The 18727-nt window shown below is 36.7% G+C and overlaps 1 protein-coding gene across 1 annotated transcript in view; it reads left to right on the top strand.

Annotated features, from left to right (window-relative positions):
* The first annotated feature begins 5371 nt into the window (after positions 1–5371).
* Positions 5372–18727, top strand: part of TMEM131 (transmembrane protein 131) — an 83327-nt gene continuing 69971 nt past the window's right edge. The window contains 2 exon segments of the mRNA XM_009579949.1: positions 5372–5431; positions 18123–18163. Coding sequence (XP_009578244.1) covers positions 5399–5431; positions 18123–18163 — 74 coding nt within the window. The 5' untranslated portion in view covers positions 5372–5398.

The raw sequence follows: 18727 nt of genomic DNA, 5'->3' as shown, positions 1-18727 counted from the left end.
ACTAACATAAAAATAAATGAAAGCACTGTGTTATAGAACAGCTGTTCCAGAACTAAGTAATATTTCAGAATAGTGTCTTTATAAGCATATATGCCAGAATATACATTCCTATTGAAATGAAGAAATTGACAGTGGCTAAATGAAAGAAAAATTTGCAAAGCCACCTTAAAAATCAGATCTTAGTCAGAGTAGGTCTCATAACCTGTGAACCATGGAGAATTTTTTTTATCGTTGCACACCAAGAGTCTTGGCATATTCAGTGGTCTTGCATTACATGCACATTTATTCTGTTATGTGTAATTTAGGCACATCTGAAGACTGGTGTTGGCTAAAGCGATTTTGATATTAAGTCCCGGTTTACTTTGGAGAAGTGTAAGATTTTAAAATTTTCTTCATGTTACTTGATGCTTTATAGGTCTGTATGTTTCTTATTTTAAGCTAGCATATAAAAGGCTTGGACCAGAGAAAATTAAAATATTTGGCTGCTAGCTGTATAAACTTGTGAGAAGATGCTACTTAAGCCTTGAGGAATTTAAGTGAATTCAGTATCTCTTTAGGCTACTATTGTTTCCATTTTTATTACTTTAGGTGTTTACCATCAAACATTGTGATGTTGTTGGAACGGGCAGGGGAAAGCATTTAGAAATCTACTACTAATAATAACTAGGTAGTGTTCCTGCTGTTCCAGAAAGCTGTGGTTTGGGGGGGCGGGGGTTATGGCTGTGGTGGAGGATTTTGTTTTGCCATTTTTTAAAGAGTTCGGAAAAGCCTAGAAAATTCTCTCTGTAGAAAAAGGTGTTTTGGAGCAAGTGGAAAGACCTACATTCATAGTCTTTTTCTGACATCTTTTATGGGCTTTGCTTAAGTCAGCTTTTCTATGAAAAGAAGTTGCATTTTAAAGGCTGTAAATGGAAGACAAACAGAAAATGAAACTTACAGTATTTTTAGTATTTGCTGTTGCTTATATCACTTCTGTTAATAGTGACCTACTGTCTGAAAAGAGGAAACCAGGATACGCAAGCTAGAAGCTGGAAAAATCTGACCCTGAAATCACTTAATATCCTAGTAGTGAGAGTGGTTGAAATTGTCACGGATTCTCATTAATCTGATAAATCTGCTTCTTGTGGGTGCTTGAAAGGATAAAGGTTTTCTGCTGAGAGCGATCTGTGTATACCCCTTAGAAGAAAATACTCTGTTCAGCATAGGTGAGGAGGAAAGGAGACTGTGATTCTTCTGGCCTTGAAATCTGTGGATATGAATCTTCATCCTTTGCCTTCTTTGGGCCGTGAACATTTAAATTTTGACTAATAACTATTATAATCAGCCTTCAGGGCTTCAATTGCCTGTAGGGTCAGGAAGAAATTATTTTCCCAATGTGTAATTTGGCTTCTTCGTTGCTGATTTGTGCAGTGGCAGATCATGCTGTGACAGCTGAAATGCTTCCTACCCCAAATGTAACGTTGTGCCCCTCTCATAGCAGTTGCCAGTCATGTGGCAGGGGTGACCGAAATGGCACAGTCAGCAGTTCTTAATTTGCTGCAGTTTACTATTCCAGAGTATTAAAGTATTGGCTACAGTGTTAGACCGATAATGGAGCATGATGGTATCAGCCTGGACTTTGGGAAGAAGTTTTTCCAGGAGAAATTGTTAGGGACTTTGCAGAAACAGTCATCTTCCTCTGTAGCATGTGGAATGGTTCACCTAGTAAAGCATGCCCAAGTGATCTCATACTTAATTGCTTGCAGAGTCTTTTGGCATTGGTAATAACCTATTCTCTATTGGTGACATACATATTTTGTGTAAAAGGACAGAAAAGACTATTTTTGGACTTGCCCTGCAGAAGTTCGTGAACTTACTTAGCTCAGGTAGTACAAGTGCAAATGGTGAGCGACGGCTTCTAATTCTGGAATGGGCAAGTACTCAGAAGGAAGTATTCTGCTCTTCGGGTACCGACTGCATTTCGCTTTGAAGAAGCCTTTGTCCTTTCTGTGGTCCGTACTGGACAGTTTGAGAGCGGCTCTTACAGGGATTTGGGTGATTCTTTATGACTCGTCAGTGGAGCTTTTTTAAAATGTAATTGGCTTTGCTTCATTTGAATGAGGTGACTCGTTGCTTCATCCTGAATTGAGAGTCTGAGAAGTCAGTTGCAAAAACAAGCTTTCATCTCGCGAAGGTGTAGGTATTTACTTGTCATTTCCTTGCTTTGATGAAATAACCGATAAAGCAGAAACAAAGGCTTGAAAGTTAGTCCAAAACAAGGTAAAAGGTATAACCACAGAAACTTCATCACAGTCTGAGTTGAGATGCGACTGCTGCAAAATGGCCAGCAGCCAAGCTTTGCAGTGCATCTGACTTCACCTGGCACTAACTGTCATCTGCTCTCTGAAAACATTTCTTAAATGATATAATGATGAATGGCACTTCTTTTTAACAGTGTCGTCTGCTCAAAATGTTCTGTAACATCTGTTGCTTTGTTCATAAGGTGCAACAAAGATGAAATAACTGCAGAGTGGCTGAGAAAGTGTTTGGGGTTTACAGAAGGGCTGCCTGTGTTCAAGCTGCTGCTTGGGTAGAAGGCTTTGGCTTGTTTCTGTGAGCTTCTGTGTGTGTTATCCTTATGGAAGAATCGTTGCTACTTTCTGCTCTTTGTACCTACAGTGTGTCATATTTAAAACAGAGGAAAAAAGCCTCAGGAAAATAATGAGAATTTGTAATTTTATGTAAAAATATACATTTGAAGAAATAACCTTTTGTGTTTTACTGATGTTTTACTGATGATAGATTATGAACATAAGCCGTTTTCTAATGAATTTTTTGTTTGTGCCTGATGTCACAATCAAGTTCTATGTATTCTTTGTTCCAGAGCAGAAAGCTAGAAAATGAAAGAATGTCAAAAAGCCCAACCTCAGAGGTGCAATTCCTTTTGAATGTTAAGAAGGCGTGCTTTTATCGATAAATTCTTTTATTAAATTGTTTGTTAAACTTGCAATAAATCAAATACATGAGAAAACATGATTTCATTCTGGATTTGTCCCTAAGTTAAAATTTGAGAATTTTCCCTCCATATCAGCTAATCTGCAATTTGTTTTTTTTGTACAGAGGATAGGCATGACATTTCTATGAAGTTATGATTAACTGTCATACTTTGCTTTTTAACCTAACATGTCAAAGCTTTATTTTCTTACTTCTTGTGCTGCAGTTCACTTACAGATTTTTGCGTGGTTTTAAAGACAAAATTAAACAGTGACTTGAATGTTTTACATATGTATTGCCAGTTAAATTGACAAGAATGCACTTGTTCTTTGTTTCTAGGATTAAACTTCAAACTGATAGACCTACTCCAGTAATTTAAATTTTAAAAGCCCAAATCTTCATAAGCTGTAGGACTTGATCTCGTAATAGCCACTTAAATGCTGTTTTAGTTTTGTTTTGTTTTTTTTTTTAATCTCTTGCCCTATGTTCTATATTGTTCTTCAATATAAATGATTGACCAAACCCCCAATTCTTGGATTAAGGATGACTTGTTTTGAAAATCATTAAGCTAATAACAATAAATACACACACAAAAAATGTCTAAGATATTGCTGACATGCCTGACTAGTGCCGCTCATGTCATGCATATTGTTTATAATCTGAGCCCCCCCTTCCCCTTTCTGGTGATTTTCACACTTCCACATGAGCTGGGCTGCTTTCTCGGCCTGTGTCACTAAACGTTAGAATTCTGAGGTATGGTAGCTTGGAAAGTAATTGTATAAAATTTTGTGTTTGCGGTTTTTGGTTGGTTGTTTTTTTTGCATACCAAAAAAGACTTTTGGAGATGACAGCAGCAATCTTTGTTTTATGTTAACTTTTACTTTTGGTCATATGAAAGCAAGGTTGTGGAGTTTGTACCTTTTAGGAGAAGGTATCAAAATATAGAGGGAGTCAGGGATGCAGAATGGGATGTGCAAACAGTGATATGTTAAGTAGCAGATTGAATTTTGGGTGCTGAGTGAGGTGTCACTAAAGCAGCCAGTGAGGAAATGCTTGGGACAAATATGTGTCAAAAATAGTGTTTCTCTGTGTGGTAGGTAGGTGCCTTTACTCCTGTCTGCCAAGAGTGCTTTTTCCTTATTTTTGCTTTCTGAAAGTAATGTCACTTTTTCTTTTAAAACATCATAGACACAAGTGGCAATGTTGGTGGCCTTATAATAGTTGTTCTTATTAGAACACTGACCTTCAAAGTGGGAGATCAAGTTTTAAATCTCCTTTTTCAGACTGGGATTCAAATTCCATCTTCCAGAAGCACACACTATGCTTTTGTGTGCTGGGAAGTCTTTAACTTCTTCCTGTTGAAGTTGTTCCTCTTTGCAGAAAGAGGGGTGTGTTCTCACTCTTGCAACTTCATCTAGCTGAATGGTAAAGGCAGTCATAGTAAAAGGTCGTAGGGTAGGTGAGAAGTTATTTATAGGGATTTTTTTTTTTAATACAATTCTCTAGTTTGAGGTTTTACTGTATTTTATCCTAAAGATGTGCTTTTTTTTGTATGTGTGTGTGAATAGTCTTTGGAGATTAAAATATAAACCTGTTTGAACTTTTCTTTCCTCTTTAACTCATGTTCATTCTTTTACAGATTATTATATTTTACAGGAAGGGCAATGCCCTTACTTCTTTGTCTTTAAGAGAAAGTAGCATTCCCTACATTTTGAGAGGAATTGAAGAACAATTGCCTGACCAAACATTTAGAGGAAATGAGTGGAGGAGGAATGCTTAATTTGCGGATCCTATATGTGGCTGAGGCATGAACTTTTCATCAAGTTTAGTCATATGGTGCAAACACTTCTAAACTGTTTCAAATTTTATTATGTTACTGTCAAGATGGAGAGAGTTGTTGCCACGTTGAGGATTAGGGAACAGTGTAAACAAGGCTTTCCAGGTGTACAGTTAAGATTTTAGGTGTATAAATGAAACTGAAATTCTGTTTTTAAGTGTCTGAATTCTTTGTGGGCTTAGATGCATTAAACTCAGTTGTTTAGGGACCCAGTCAGTCATATTTGTTGAAGTACTGAGTTAGCTTGGTACAGCCAGTCTTTTTAGGGAACCTAGAAGAAGTTGTTCACTTTGGAGTTAAACATTTTTATGCCTAAAGAGTGATTTGTGAAGTGTGGTACTTATTAGTACAAACATCTTGGAATTGGACCTCTCAGAGGAAAATTAGTATCACAGATTTGTGTTTGGTATTTTGTTAGACTCTGCATTGTTATTTTGGTTTGTCGTAGCTCTATCTACAAAACAAGGTACAGCAGATTTCAGATGTTTAGGTTGCTCTTTTTAATTTAATAACAAAATTTCTTCTGTTAAGTAACTTAGTTTTTTGTTTTTCTTTGCAGCTTTCATCCAGTCAGATGGCATAATAGAAATGCTACGTTTTGATGAAGGAGACCTATTACAGGTATGTAGTCAGAGTAAATCATCTGAACTAGCAATGTTTCATCTTCTTTTTGATAGCTGCTTTTTGAAACTCATGGGTGAGTGGATTTTTGAAAATAAGCAAGCATCAAACTTAAGTCCAAAAAACTTCTGGACCTTCTAGAGTTATTTTCAACAAGTATGCTTTGATGTGTCCTGAGGTTCACATTCCCTCTTTTGTGTTGGGAAACTGGTGGAGTTTACCACAGGTTCTGTCTGGCCTGTTTGTCCAGGTTTTTTTTTTTTCCCTCAGAAAAACGGGGGGATGCTTTGTGTTTAAGATTCATTTTGATGCAGGTTTGGGATGCAATTGGATAGCACAACTAGAGGAACTGGGAAGTGTTGCAAGATTCCCAGATATAAAGAGGCAGCCCTTGGGACCAACTCACCACTGGGTTTAAAGAAAGTTCAAATTACTGCAGTGAGGTAATTGCTGTTGCAAATATGAATTTTTCAGGTATAATGTTGCCAATCTTGTTAGCTTTCTTTTGGCATGAGTCAAAACAGACGAAAAGTTAACTTTAAAGAATACGTGCTGATATTTTGAGACGGTGGTAGTTGGGTTGAAAGACATAGCAACGTGGCTTGATACTTTAGAGCTACATATTTCTGAAGTTCTATTCACTTGAATTTTGTACGCATGCATTTTGTGGATTGTATTTATGTTGAGAATATCTTTTGTTGAAATTCCTTAAAGATGTTAGTCCTGGTAGTTGAGAGGGAGGAGAGGAGAAAGAAGAAAGCAATTAATTGTTTAAATTATTGGAACGTATGGCATGTGACGGTGTTTAACTTCATCAGTTATCAGTGCAGTGCTTGATTTACAATTCCTACCTCCTATCTAGTCTAGAAGAGTCAACAAATGTAAAAGCTGTATAGTTCTGGGCTCGTGATAGTATTATTTGTTTCAGATTTATGAAGGTGTTTTTTCTTTTTCCCCCACCTGCCTAAGTTGTTTGGGTTTTTTGTTTGGTTGTTTGGGGATTTTTTCCTTCTTCCACTGCTTGGTCCTTAATGTAAATCAAGAATAGCTTATTGCAGATTTTAAGATTATAATGTACAAGGATGAGATCCTTCAAAATGATCTAAACTGGTGACAGAAAAGGCTGCGGTTAATAACAAACAAACCAATCCCGCTTTCCCTCCCTCCCAAAAAAAAAAAACAACCAAAAAACAAAAACAAACAACCAAACACCAAACAAGCAAACAAAAAAGCCCTGGGTTCCTCATTAAACAGCTGTTTAGATGTCATGTGCTAAACACATTCTCATAATAGATATCTATGTAGGCTTATTTTTGGACATACAGAGTAGAATGGCGGAAGTTTTTCATGGAGTGGTTACAGTCTCAGTTATTGCAGTTTTTGACTAAGAATATTTCTTTCACTGGCATGAAGATACCACATGTCAGTATAAATATAAGACAAAAAGATCACTAGGCTTAGTTTCTTTTCTTTCACATACTCTATTAGAATATATTTTGTTCAACAAGAGTGGTTTAATGAAAATGACAGACAGGTGTTGGCCCAATTTTTAAGATAAAAATGAATTCACTTATCTACATTTTAGGTGGTTTTTTCCCCAGGATTCTTTTTTTTAAATAATTAAAATTAATCTTACAAATCTGAAATTATCTTATTTATTAATTTTAGCACTCTATTAATCACTATAGTTCTCAGGGTTAGAAAGTAATGGTGCTGCTGTGAACCACCTCAATAATTCATATGAAGATGGAGAAGTAAAACAGGTTGTTAATCATTCCAATTTTATTGCAAGATGCAACAGACAGGAAAATTAGTTTAAATATTATGGTGGGACAAAGTTAAGCAATTCTGGATGTTGCACTGTAAACTTTGCGGTGCTTTGGACTGCATTTGGCTGCCACTTATCCTAATACACTGCTGAATATTTGATTTAAAACAAAGCAAGAGAGACAAAATTTCTAATGGCTTATATGTTTTATATTATGGTTGTGGCTCTTAAGCCAAAAATACCTACGTAAGTGAAACCAGTTCCTTTTAATTAGAATGATACAGCATGTTTTCTCTAGCTTACAATTTATTTGTTTTTTTTCCTGTAGATTTTAATGTGGTGACCTCTTGTGACTACTTACTGCAATTAAAAAATAAAACCAAAGCAAAAACGTTGTAAAAACAGATTTACATCTTGTGAACTGCAGTTATTAAAGTTTTAAACCTACTGTAATGTCACTGAATGTTTCTCTTTCAGGCTTTCTGTAAGTTTTCAGGAATGTTTGTTGATTGTCTGTCATCCATCATTACAGAACAAATATGATGATGTAGTAGTAACTCAGTATTGTCTAATGTTATGTCACCCTCAGGTGATTTTTTTTTTTTTTTAAATATAAAAAATAACCAATTCAGTGCATAAAGTGAGCAATAATTATTGAAGTGTCTAAGCCATCTCCAGTCCTGGTTTATTTTTCCCCCCTCAGAATTTGATATCTTTACAGTGGAAGCAAGCCCTTTTCTTCTTTGAAGGAATTGCTTTCCAAGTAAGGCAAATCAAATGCCGAGTCTTACATAACTTAATCATTAAGGATGCCTGCTACCTCCCTTAGTTAGAGTATATCCTCTTGATACTGTTTTTTGTACTTGTTTGGACTACATACTATCAGTGAAACACTCCTTATGTGTCTGAAACCACTGCACACAATCACATTTTAGGACTTCTGTTGTAAAAAATAAATGAAAGGTGTTGGAAAATTGGCTTTGACCAGACTGACTTAAAACAGTTATTTATTGAAAGAGTATAAATCTTTAAATAATCTGTAAAAAACCCCTTGCATTTAGTAAAAATAAACTGGCAATGGAAATTTCATTAGTTCATGCTGGTGGATAATAGTAGCAAAGCAGAGACTGTACTTTTTGGGTGTGGACTTCCAGTATGTGGATTAGAAAGTGCTACACCATGTAGCTTTGCCCTCTGTCTTAACAGAGCAAAAGTGAGAATTTTATTCTTTAGCATACATGTTTAGATTAAAGGTTTATATCTGGATAAATTTATGCTACTTCTGCCCATGGATTAAATTACAATAATGAGAGAATTTCCTAATTCTGTCTATTCTTCATATGAATCAGTCCCCTTACGGACTCAACAACTTTTTGAACTCTTCAAATAACTTATTTAGATCCCGAACATAGGGTGAGAATTGTATTAATATAAATTGTCCATTGCTCAATGCAATGTAGGGTTTGTTTTTTTTTTTTTTCTCTTCAATAGCAGGCAATTTGCAGATGTCTACATAATTGGTTGGCACTTCACAGACTCATAGATTTGTTTGGTTGGAATGGACCTCAGGAGATCACCTAGTACTTTTTTCAGGTAGTGTTGTGTGTAGATGGACTACCCTTGGCAGATGCTTGACTCTTCTGTTCTTAAAACCTTTCGAGAAGTAACTTGTCACAAGTTTCCTTAAGTACATATTTGTTTCAGCCCTAAGCTGCTTCTTTTGTCTCCAATATATATTCATTGGTTTTTTGTTAGTTTTCTTGCCCTCTGCATAATGATAATTTTGTTCTAAAAGACACCTATAGCTTATTCATGCAAATTTTTTAAAACACCCTGCGACTTTCTTTACTAGATTTTTATTTGTCTACGCACTACTTAAAGCATAGCATTTAATTAGGACATTAGTACTCTGAGGCTTTGAGAAAGGACAGAGTAGTTACTTCCCTGTGTAATAACACTTGTTTTAGGAATTCCAAAATGAGTTGTAAGTTTTTGACAGCATTTTGTTTGCTCATATAAGTTTGTATTTCACTATGCTCTCCAGACACATTCTTTTCTTTAGTGTACTACTGCTTAGCCAGTTGTTCCCAGTTTTAGATTTGAGCTCTCCTTCAGCTAAACTTCGCCTTGTCAATGTTAGGCCCTGTCCTCCGTGTGTCCTGATTATTTGAACCCTTGTCCAGACCTGGCAGATGCTTCAAGTCCCTGACAATGATGTCATCTGCAAATGTTAGGAGTGCTGAAATAAACTACAACTGTTACTTTTAATAAATTATCCTTTCATGTTAAGCCAACATACTGGCTCACTTTTTGAGGAATTTATTTTGAAAAGTGAACAATAAAGTAAAATTTATTTTTCAGAGCAAAGTTTTCATTTTCTTTTAGTTCATAAAGGACTGTTTCTCAGGTCATTCTATTTATTGTGAGAGCTCTTGCCTTGGGTATCTAATGTTTTCTTGCACAATGTAGTTGGGGCCACTATTTTCCAGAGTGAGCAATCTTCTATTCAGACTAAGTGTTTGGAAAGTACTTCTGCTTATGTAGTATTTTTAAAGTAGCATATTCCTACAATGAAAAAGGAAGATTGTAAGACTCTTCAGTCAGATTCTCTTAACGTGAATCACTTACCCTTGCTGCAATAATCTTAAGTGTATGAAATGCTTTTTTACAGGCGAACTCCTAGAAATTATTTTACTGATACTTACTGGTTTGTAGAATAGCTAAAATAGGGGAAGAAGAAAACCTGTGTGGTTATGTATTCTTAAGACATATTTGCTGTCTTTGTTCATAAACTGCTGTAAACAAAAGCTGGTAATGAGAATTACAGTGGTCCTAAATGTCAAATAGACAGAACCTCAACATGACTTGCGGTGGCTTTGCAGCGAGGAAGCTACGGGACTGAGTTACATGCGTGGGAATCAGCAATGCTGATCTCTTACAGGAGGAATTTTAGTATTTTCTGCATGATCTGTATTTCATTCCATATGGCACAATAAAGAAGTATCTTAACAGAAGTGGCAACTATTCGGTTCTGGTGTATCAGCAATAGTGTTTTCAGGGTATAAAGTTTAAATGTATTTTTTTATTACCTCAAATTTTCATATTCTATGTTGAATTTTAAAAGGGTTTTGATAGGATCTCCATTAATATGCATATAGCCAAACTGCTAAGATACAGACTGCGTAAGTGGACAATAAAGTGGCTGGACCATTGACGTCGATGGGCGTACTCTACAGTACAAAGTTCAGCTGGCAGTCAGTTACCCATGATGGAGCTTCATACTGAGGACAATACTGCTCAATGTCTTCATTAGCAGCCTGGATGATGGTATAGAGAGCACTCTCAGCAAGTTTGTGGATGCTACCAAATTGGGCAAAGTAGTTGATGCACTGGAAGGCAAGGCTGCTATTCAGAGGGACTTTGGCAGGCTGACAGGAACCTCATGACATTCAGCTAAGGCAAATGCAAGTCCTGCACCTGGGAGAGAATAACCCTGTGTAACAGGACAGGCTGGGCGGTGACTGGCTAGACAGCAACACTGTAGAAAAGACCTGGCTAGACAAGAAGTTGAACATAAGTTAGCCGTGTGCCCCTGTAGCAAAGAAGGCTGCCAGCCTTCTAAACTGTGTGAACAAATGTGGAACCAGAAGATAAGGGGTGTGATTTCCTCCCTGCTTAAGCACTCGTGGGGCTGCAGCTGGAGTACTGTGTCCAGTCTGGGCTACCCAGTAACAGGAAGGCACTCACATACTGGAGCAAGCACAGCAGAGGGATACCAGGATGATCAGAGGGCTGGAATGCTTCTCGTGTTAGGATGTGCTGCTTCAGCCTTTAGAAGAGAAGACCAAGGGGAAAACTATGTGTAGAGTTGACAAGAGCCAGATTTTTCATCATTGTGCACAGTGGAACGATGAGAAGCTTTGGACACAAATTTCAGCATGGGACATTCCAAACTCGTGTAAGAAAAAAAGCTTTTAAACTTGAGCGTGATCAAACACTGGACCAGGTTACTCACAGAAGTTGTAGAATTTCTGTCTTTGGGGTTATTCAGAACTCTATGGCCCAAAACCAGGAGCGATCCCATTCTAACTAGACCTCCCCTGAGCAAGGGTTGACTAGATGGCCTCTGGAGCTTCCTTTCAATGTGTTTGATTTTTGTAAAAGAATAAAAGCCATCTCAGTTCATTCTCATTGCTCATGAGCAGCTGAAGTCCTTCTGTTGCTCAGAAAAAAACTGCAGTTTCTTCTTCTTGTACAAGAATTGCCATCCCCAGGCTTTAGTTTAAAAATAACTAATTGATGCCCAGGAGTAAGTGACTGTTGCAAAACCAATGTCAATAGCATGTGTTGCATCAGCTAAAGTCAACTGATGTTTTTGTTTCCTTATGTGAGTTTGGGTCATGAAAGGGCATGGCAAGAATGGTTCAGTTCAGTCCACTTTCAGCTACCTTCCAGATTACAGCATGCATTTTTTTCGTTGCCTTAAGCAAGATATTCATCATTAATTTTGTTTCTTTTAATTATCCTACTTATTAGCATAGAGCTCATGAATGCAGCAACGAAGATTTAAGCTGCTATCTACGTGTTGGTTTTGTAGCTGTCCCTCAACATTTAGTTGCAAGCAGCACACAGCTTTTCTACAATAAGAAACCAGCCTTACTATAAAATAACTGTGTAAAATGTTCATACAAAATTAAAACTGAAAGAGTCTTTTAAATTAGTGCGGATACTCTTGTGTAGAAATACAGAAAGCTTTGGTTGTTGAGAATTTTGGTAACATTAAAGGAATGTATTTGGTGTCCAGAAATCTCAGGTCTTGATTAAGAGGGCCTCCCTGCTTTGCCCCCTGCCACCATCCTTGTTTAAGACTTTAGGGCTTTAATTCTGTTGCTTAAACATAGGTAACCAGTGCTATTTGAGATGCCCTGGGCTGTCCCGGACATCTACATGGACCTGGCAGATACGGCGCAGGGCATAGGAGAAACTGTGTGCCCTTCTGGATGACAGTCTGAGACCAGGCAGGTTGCCCTAGGACACTGATCTCAAGTGGCAGCAATGCCTATGTTTAGATGACTGAATGTAGTGCTAGGTAATATGACCTCTTACCTAGAAGTGAAGAATAGCTATTATAACAAACTGGTGAGACATTAAAATGAACCTTGTTGTTGTTGTTGTTTGGTTATTTTTTTGGTGGGATTTTTTGCTTTTGTTTTCTGGCTAAAGTTAACAACCATAGGTATGTCTTTAGAGACAGCCTTCAGACTGTAAGGTGTGGTTTTTGATTCTCCATGTGTGCAAGACTGTTGTCTGGTATAGTTCCACAACTGTACTGAGACTGTAAGGTGTGCTTTCAGCTACAGATTCTCTGTGAAAACTTTATTGAGGATATGAGCCTCTGGAGAGAAATTGTTGTAAGTCTTGAAACGGGTGCTGGCTGACTGCCTTCAAATTTTCTAACTCACTGTGTGCGAATTGTTTCAAGATCTTTATTCTGAAATCCCTTTGGTTTATAGTTTAATCTTTCTAGGGTTATATAAGAGATAAACTAAGGTATGCAACTGTTAGTAGTAACAGCTAAATGTATATGCTATCTTAAAATTAAAAAAAAAGAAAAAATTTAAAAAATCATCTATCTCCAGGACTTGAACACAGCCTTTTGGGTAGAAGGATTATAAACCCCCAGTACTGGTAAAAGGGGTGATTTTTCCTTCTCCTGCTTCTTTTTCCCACTCAGTTTTGTATGTCTACTGTTTCTTTTGTGCTGACCTTAGTCTTTGTTGTTAGGCAGTCAGTTGGATCAGGAAATTAATCCAATTGAATTTTTTTCCCTGTAACTTAGCTTATTATGTCTCTTGAAATATTAATAGTGTGTACATGCAGCCTTCTTCCTGATCTGTACATTGCAAGGTAGTATTTTGTTATTTGTAATACTTCTCCCGTACAGATAAGATATAATAAAATTTTCCTATAAATCATATTTTGCTAATGCTGCTGTATTACAGATGTATCCTTTACAGGAGAAAAGAGTAAACTGTATTTATTAAAGAGCATAACTTTATTTCTCTTTACCTGATAAACCAGCAGTATTCAACAAAACCTATACTTTAAATAGTGGATTGATCTGGTACATGGTTTTAGTTCTTGGCATTTATGTTTAACAGTTTTGTGCAGTCACACAGGAAAAATAGCATACCAGACTGCAGCACAGTAGGTCCACAATTTTGCTTGAATATCAAATTTTTAAAAAGTATTTAGAACATGTAACTGAACACATTTGTATGTTTTGTTTACTGCATGACTCTAAAGATTGACGTGTAATAAAAATGAGTGGTAATTATAGAAACTGCCACATGAGATTTATTTTTGGTTTAGTTCCATGATGCTATGGTTGATGAGCTGCTGAAGTTGGTATGCTACTTCTTTGCTCTTGATTGACTCTGAAACAACCAACTAAAAAAAAACCAAAACAAAACCCACACAACAAAATACCCACAAAAAAACCCCCAAACAAACCAAAAAGCAAACAACCCCCTGCTCACAACACAAAAAGTGTCATTGAAATGAATGTAATTTTGCTTGTATTTAACAGACATCTGAAAGCAAAAACCAGGCTTTTCCTTATAAGTGTGAATCTTTGATGGATTTTTGCTCTTAAGTATATTTCAGACATACGATGTCCTACCAAAGTGATTTGTGATTTTAAACTTTATGTACAGATATTACACTAATATTTTCATAGCAAATCTGTAATTTCAGAACATAAGAGGGAAAATTTGAGTGTGTGATCAGCCAGAGAATTTAACTCCCAACAGTTAACTACACCCATGGCTATGTAGCAGTTCAGCTATTGTCAATGATGTGTATTTCCATTTGTTTAGGTAATTTTCTGGAGTTAAATCTGATCTCCACTGCCCTCTGTCTAAAAGTTGGCCTGGGTGGGGTCTTAGACTAAGACTAATACGAGGGGTATTGACTGCCATTATGATGCTTAAGAGCGTAGATAACAAACAACTTCCTCTACCGAATAATTTAAAACCTAATAGAACATACTCTCTTGTTAGAGCCAAAGCTAGTTGTCAAGGATGGGACAGTGTTGGTAATGACTATTTTGGTTGCCCTGTCATAGGATCTGAACCTGTTAGCTCCATCATCTGACTGTCAGGTAACTGCTGGTAATTTAATCACTTGCTTCTTTAGTTATGTTTCTAAAGAAAAATCAATTATTGAAAGGAAGGTTGTATTTAATTTTGGTGAATAATGCACTTTCAAGGACATTGGTGAGGAATACAGGGTGTTTATGTATCTGTTAACTTGATAGAGTTTGGTTGTTGTCATGGTTTAACCCCAGCTGGCAACTAAGCCCCACCCAGCTGCTCACTCACTCCTCCCTGGTGGGATGGGGGAGAGAATCAGAAGAGTAAAAGTGAGAAAACTCGTGGGTTGAGATAAAGACAGTTTAATGGGTAAAGCAAAAGCCGCGCACGCAAGCAAAACAAAACAAGGAATTCATTCCCTACTTCCTATCGGCAGGGAGGGGGGCAGCCACCTCCCGGAAAGAAGGGGGCACGGAACGGTTACTTGGGAAGACGAACACCATCACTCCGAACGTCCCCCCTTCCTTCTTCTTCCCCCAGCTTTATATGCTGAGCATGACGTCATATGGTATGGAATAGCCCTTTGGTCAGCTGGGGTCAGCTGTCCCAGCTGTTTCCCCTCCCAGCTTTTTGTGCACCCCCAGCCCACTCGCTGGTGGGGTGGGGTGAGAGGCAGAAAAGGCCTTGGCTCTGTGTAAGCACTGCTCAGAGGTAACTAAAACATCCCTGTGTTATCAACACTGTTTCCAGCACAAATCCAAAACATAGCCCCATACTAGCTACTGTGGAGAAAATTAACTCTATCCCAGCCAAAACCAGTACAGTTAACAATATTTCACAGGAACACGGTCTCAGCAATTTTTGGCTGTCTCCTTCCAGTAGGCAGGAAAGTCAGTGATGTGAATGCACAGCATGGAAGAATGGAACTGGCAAAATCAGGAGAAGAATGGCTGTAAATGACTGTGCTGTAGTAAAAAAGAGAGGGATATATGCAGTTGTTTGGTAGGGAGGAATAGCAGATTATTTCAGTTAGTAGAGAAAACTCTGAAAACGGATTTGGGTCATTTTTGGGAACATCTGCGTTAGTGATTGTATTGTATAGATCTTCAGATCAAAAATTTCCTCGCCTCGTCATCAACACTTGGAGCGTACCACTTGCTACACGCATCAGAGATGTTCAGAAAGCTCCTAAATGCTGAGACTTACTGAGCAATTTGTCTGTTAGCCTAGATCAGTGGTGGCTGAGGTGTTGATCAGTGTGCCTCTCAGCTGCAGTCAAATAGCTCAGGCTGTTTAGTCCTTATAAGCAAGCACTAGTCTGTTTCTACTGAGTAGGCTGTGCAGCATCTCTTGCAGAGCCCTCAGAGCCAGGTGTAGTCTGATGTGCTTTTAGAGAGAATGGGTGCATCTGCAAGCTGTAGGCAATAGTTACACATTTTAAAATAAAAAAAGAAAAAAAGAAAAAAAAATTGGAAAAGCAGACAGTGATTCATGGTTGTCAGATTTATGATAGAAAAGTAGATAATAAGAATAAGCACACGTAATTATAAGTAGCTGTTTGAAGCTTAAAACCATTTTTAAAATACTCAAGCAATATGTATTTTTTGCACAACTTATAAAATCATGGTATTGTGAACTAGAGGAAATCACTGGCTTAATGATTTGAAACAAGTGCTTGTATGAAGTGTTAAACCAGCTTTTGATGGCGCAAGGTTTTTTTTGATGGGGAGAAAATATTTTCAGCTGATTCACTTTGATTCAGTTTCCTATCTATTTTTTTAAGTTGAGGAATTAATAGGTAGCAGTTTAAAACTGGAAGGTTTGCGCTCATCTTTCCAGTCTGAGGAAGAAATAAGGTATGGAAGCAGAGATCTGTTTTTTCTGATTAAATTCTTTAGATTTTGGAGCTAATCAATTAACTTGTTAGGCAGTACTTCCTAGGAAGTTTTAGATACAAAACATTTTTTATCTTAAGCATTCATCAATTAACTAAAACGGATCTTAAATTTCTGCTTTCTTCATTTTAATTGAATTTCTCTTACTAGTCTGAAACAATTCACTATAGGTTGTAAGTATTTACTTATATCTTACTAGAAATAGAAAAGGGAGGGTGACATAGGAAATTAAGAAGCTGAACTAAAAGCTTATCAGTATGTGAGTAGTATACCTTAGCTAGGAAAACTTAACGGAAAGATTTGCAAGCCAGTGTATTTTAATGAAAAATAAGAAATGCCCTGTTTTCCTAATTACGGTACAAACGTAATACATAAGTTTAAATGAAAGCTTGCTAAAATTAAATGAAAACTTGCTGATTTTTAAATTATAATAAAATTGGCAATATAAAACAACATACCTTGTCTCTTAGCATTCTGTTCAGTGAGGAAGAACTGCACTGGTCATGCTGTACTGCAAAGCGTAATTTCATGTGAATCCCTTCCTCCTTTAGCAAGGCAGTCTGCCCCTCTATTTCAGATGTTTTAAAACAAAAAAGCTAATTGATGCTCTGCCTAGACTTTTAAAATTGCAAATAAATCCTCAAATTACAAACAGATCAGCTTTGTGTTACAATGGTAAATAATACACTTCCAGCTTTCTTTAGTATGATGGGTCAATAAACCAAATAATTTCGTTTTAAATCCAAAACACTACTTAGATTTACAGTCCAGAATTGATGCTTGAAATGAATCAAACATTAATGTTTGTGGACTAAGTGATTTAATAGTAGTAATTATAAAATTTCAAAGAAGTGTCTCCGAAAAGCAAAATAAAATATAGGTTATTTTATTGGAGGAATTTTTAACTAAAGATAATTTAAAAAAAAAATTATTTTAAGAAAAAATATTTTTATCTTAAGCAAGGAAAGAAAGTGTAATTTGTAGTTGAAACAGAAATCTGTGAAGTGCCCAGCCAAGGGACTTGATTTTAGTTCTGAAATGACATGAAAAATACGCATTCCCCTGGCAAACAAACGACATCCTTATACTAGAGGTGAACTGTGTCAGATGAGCCAAGGTGCACCATAGGCTTTATCAGACCTGTAAGCTTTCTTCCCACTCCCAGAAGATAAATATTCGTCTTGGCCTTTAAGAGAAGGACTGAAATCCTCAATTTGATCCCAAAATCCTATGGGAAGATGGAAGTTTTTAAAGTCAGTATTTTTTAACATTAGCTGTATCAGGAGGACGTTCCATACGCAGCCTTCTAAACCAGTTCGGATTTCTTGGACAAGGGTAAGCTAGTTGGAATTTCCTAGACAACCTAACCTCCTTGTTTTCAGGTAATTAACTGTAATGTCCAGCAGAGTGGTAGTAGAGGTATGAATAATAGAGGCTAGAAGATCATTAGCAGGGAAGGAGATTAAGTTTCCTAATCAAATGGAGATTATAGCGTTCTTTGTTTTCTAGTTCGTTAAATTACACCGGTGAAATAATTGCTTGACTGTTATTTGTTTTATATGCTTTTCTTTGTAATTTGTTTCTTACATCTATGCTAGGTTTTTCTTTTGCTCCCTACAATGTTATAATTTCTCGGATTTTTTTCCTCCTCTCAATTTTTAAGTTGTTAAGTTGCTGCTTGTCTTACAGTTTGTAGGAGTTCCTAACACTGGAACTGACTGCAGTTCTTGTCCAGAGACAGTCTTTCGGTAGAGGCTTAATTTCTTTAAGTAATTAATTGGAAAGAGCCAATTTGCATTTTCTGCTCCAGATCAGAACTACTTCTTTTTTCTTTCAAGATCTGATCTAGTAACTTGTTACAGTTGTTGGGTGTTTTTTCCCACAGAAAGTATAATGCCATCGGTGTCTTAAATTGAAAATTTTTTCTTTTACAGACTGAGACAACAATAGGCCTCAGTTCATATCAACAGAAAAGGTAAGCATGATTTTCTAAAAGTTTAATACAGCCATCCTATTGTGAGATTTATGATATTTTTCATAAGAATAATAAAGTATTATTGTAAACAAGATCAAATACAAATTGTGTAATTTTTCAATTATTTGTCTCATACAGAGGAAATTTAAACTAAAATGTAAACTGATTTTTAATATTGGACAGCTAGATCACTTCACGTATGGAATAAGAAATGGAAGAATTCTTTAATTCATTTTGTAATGCATACCACAGAGTAATTCTGTGTAAATAAAGAAGGCATAAACTGAGACTCTGCTTGTAGATTTTTTTTTTTTTTTTTTTTTTAAATCATCATTTTACTGAAGCTTTATTGAGAAAGGAGTGGGTTTGTTTGCCTGCTTGGGTCCTTTTGAAGAAAAATTTTATGATGTTACTTTCAATAGATTCTTCCCCATCCTCCCCCCTTCCAGCCCCTCCCTGCCCTGAAAGACATAATCTGTTATCGAAGAACTTTGCATGTATAGTATCTGAGAAGGAAAAGAAGTGGCCTCTTATTTTCTCTGATCCCTAATTTTTCTCTGCAGA

Source organism: Fulmarus glacialis, unplaced genomic scaffold (genome assembly GCF_000690835.1).
Source record: "Fulmarus glacialis isolate BGI_N327 unplaced genomic scaffold, ASM69083v1 scaffold33926, whole genome shotgun sequence".
Taxonomy (NCBI): Eukaryota; Metazoa; Chordata; class Aves; order Procellariiformes; family Procellariidae; genus Fulmarus; species Fulmarus glacialis.
The sequence above is the reverse complement of the archived record's forward strand: the minus strand, read 5'-3'. Positions and strand labels throughout refer to the sequence as shown.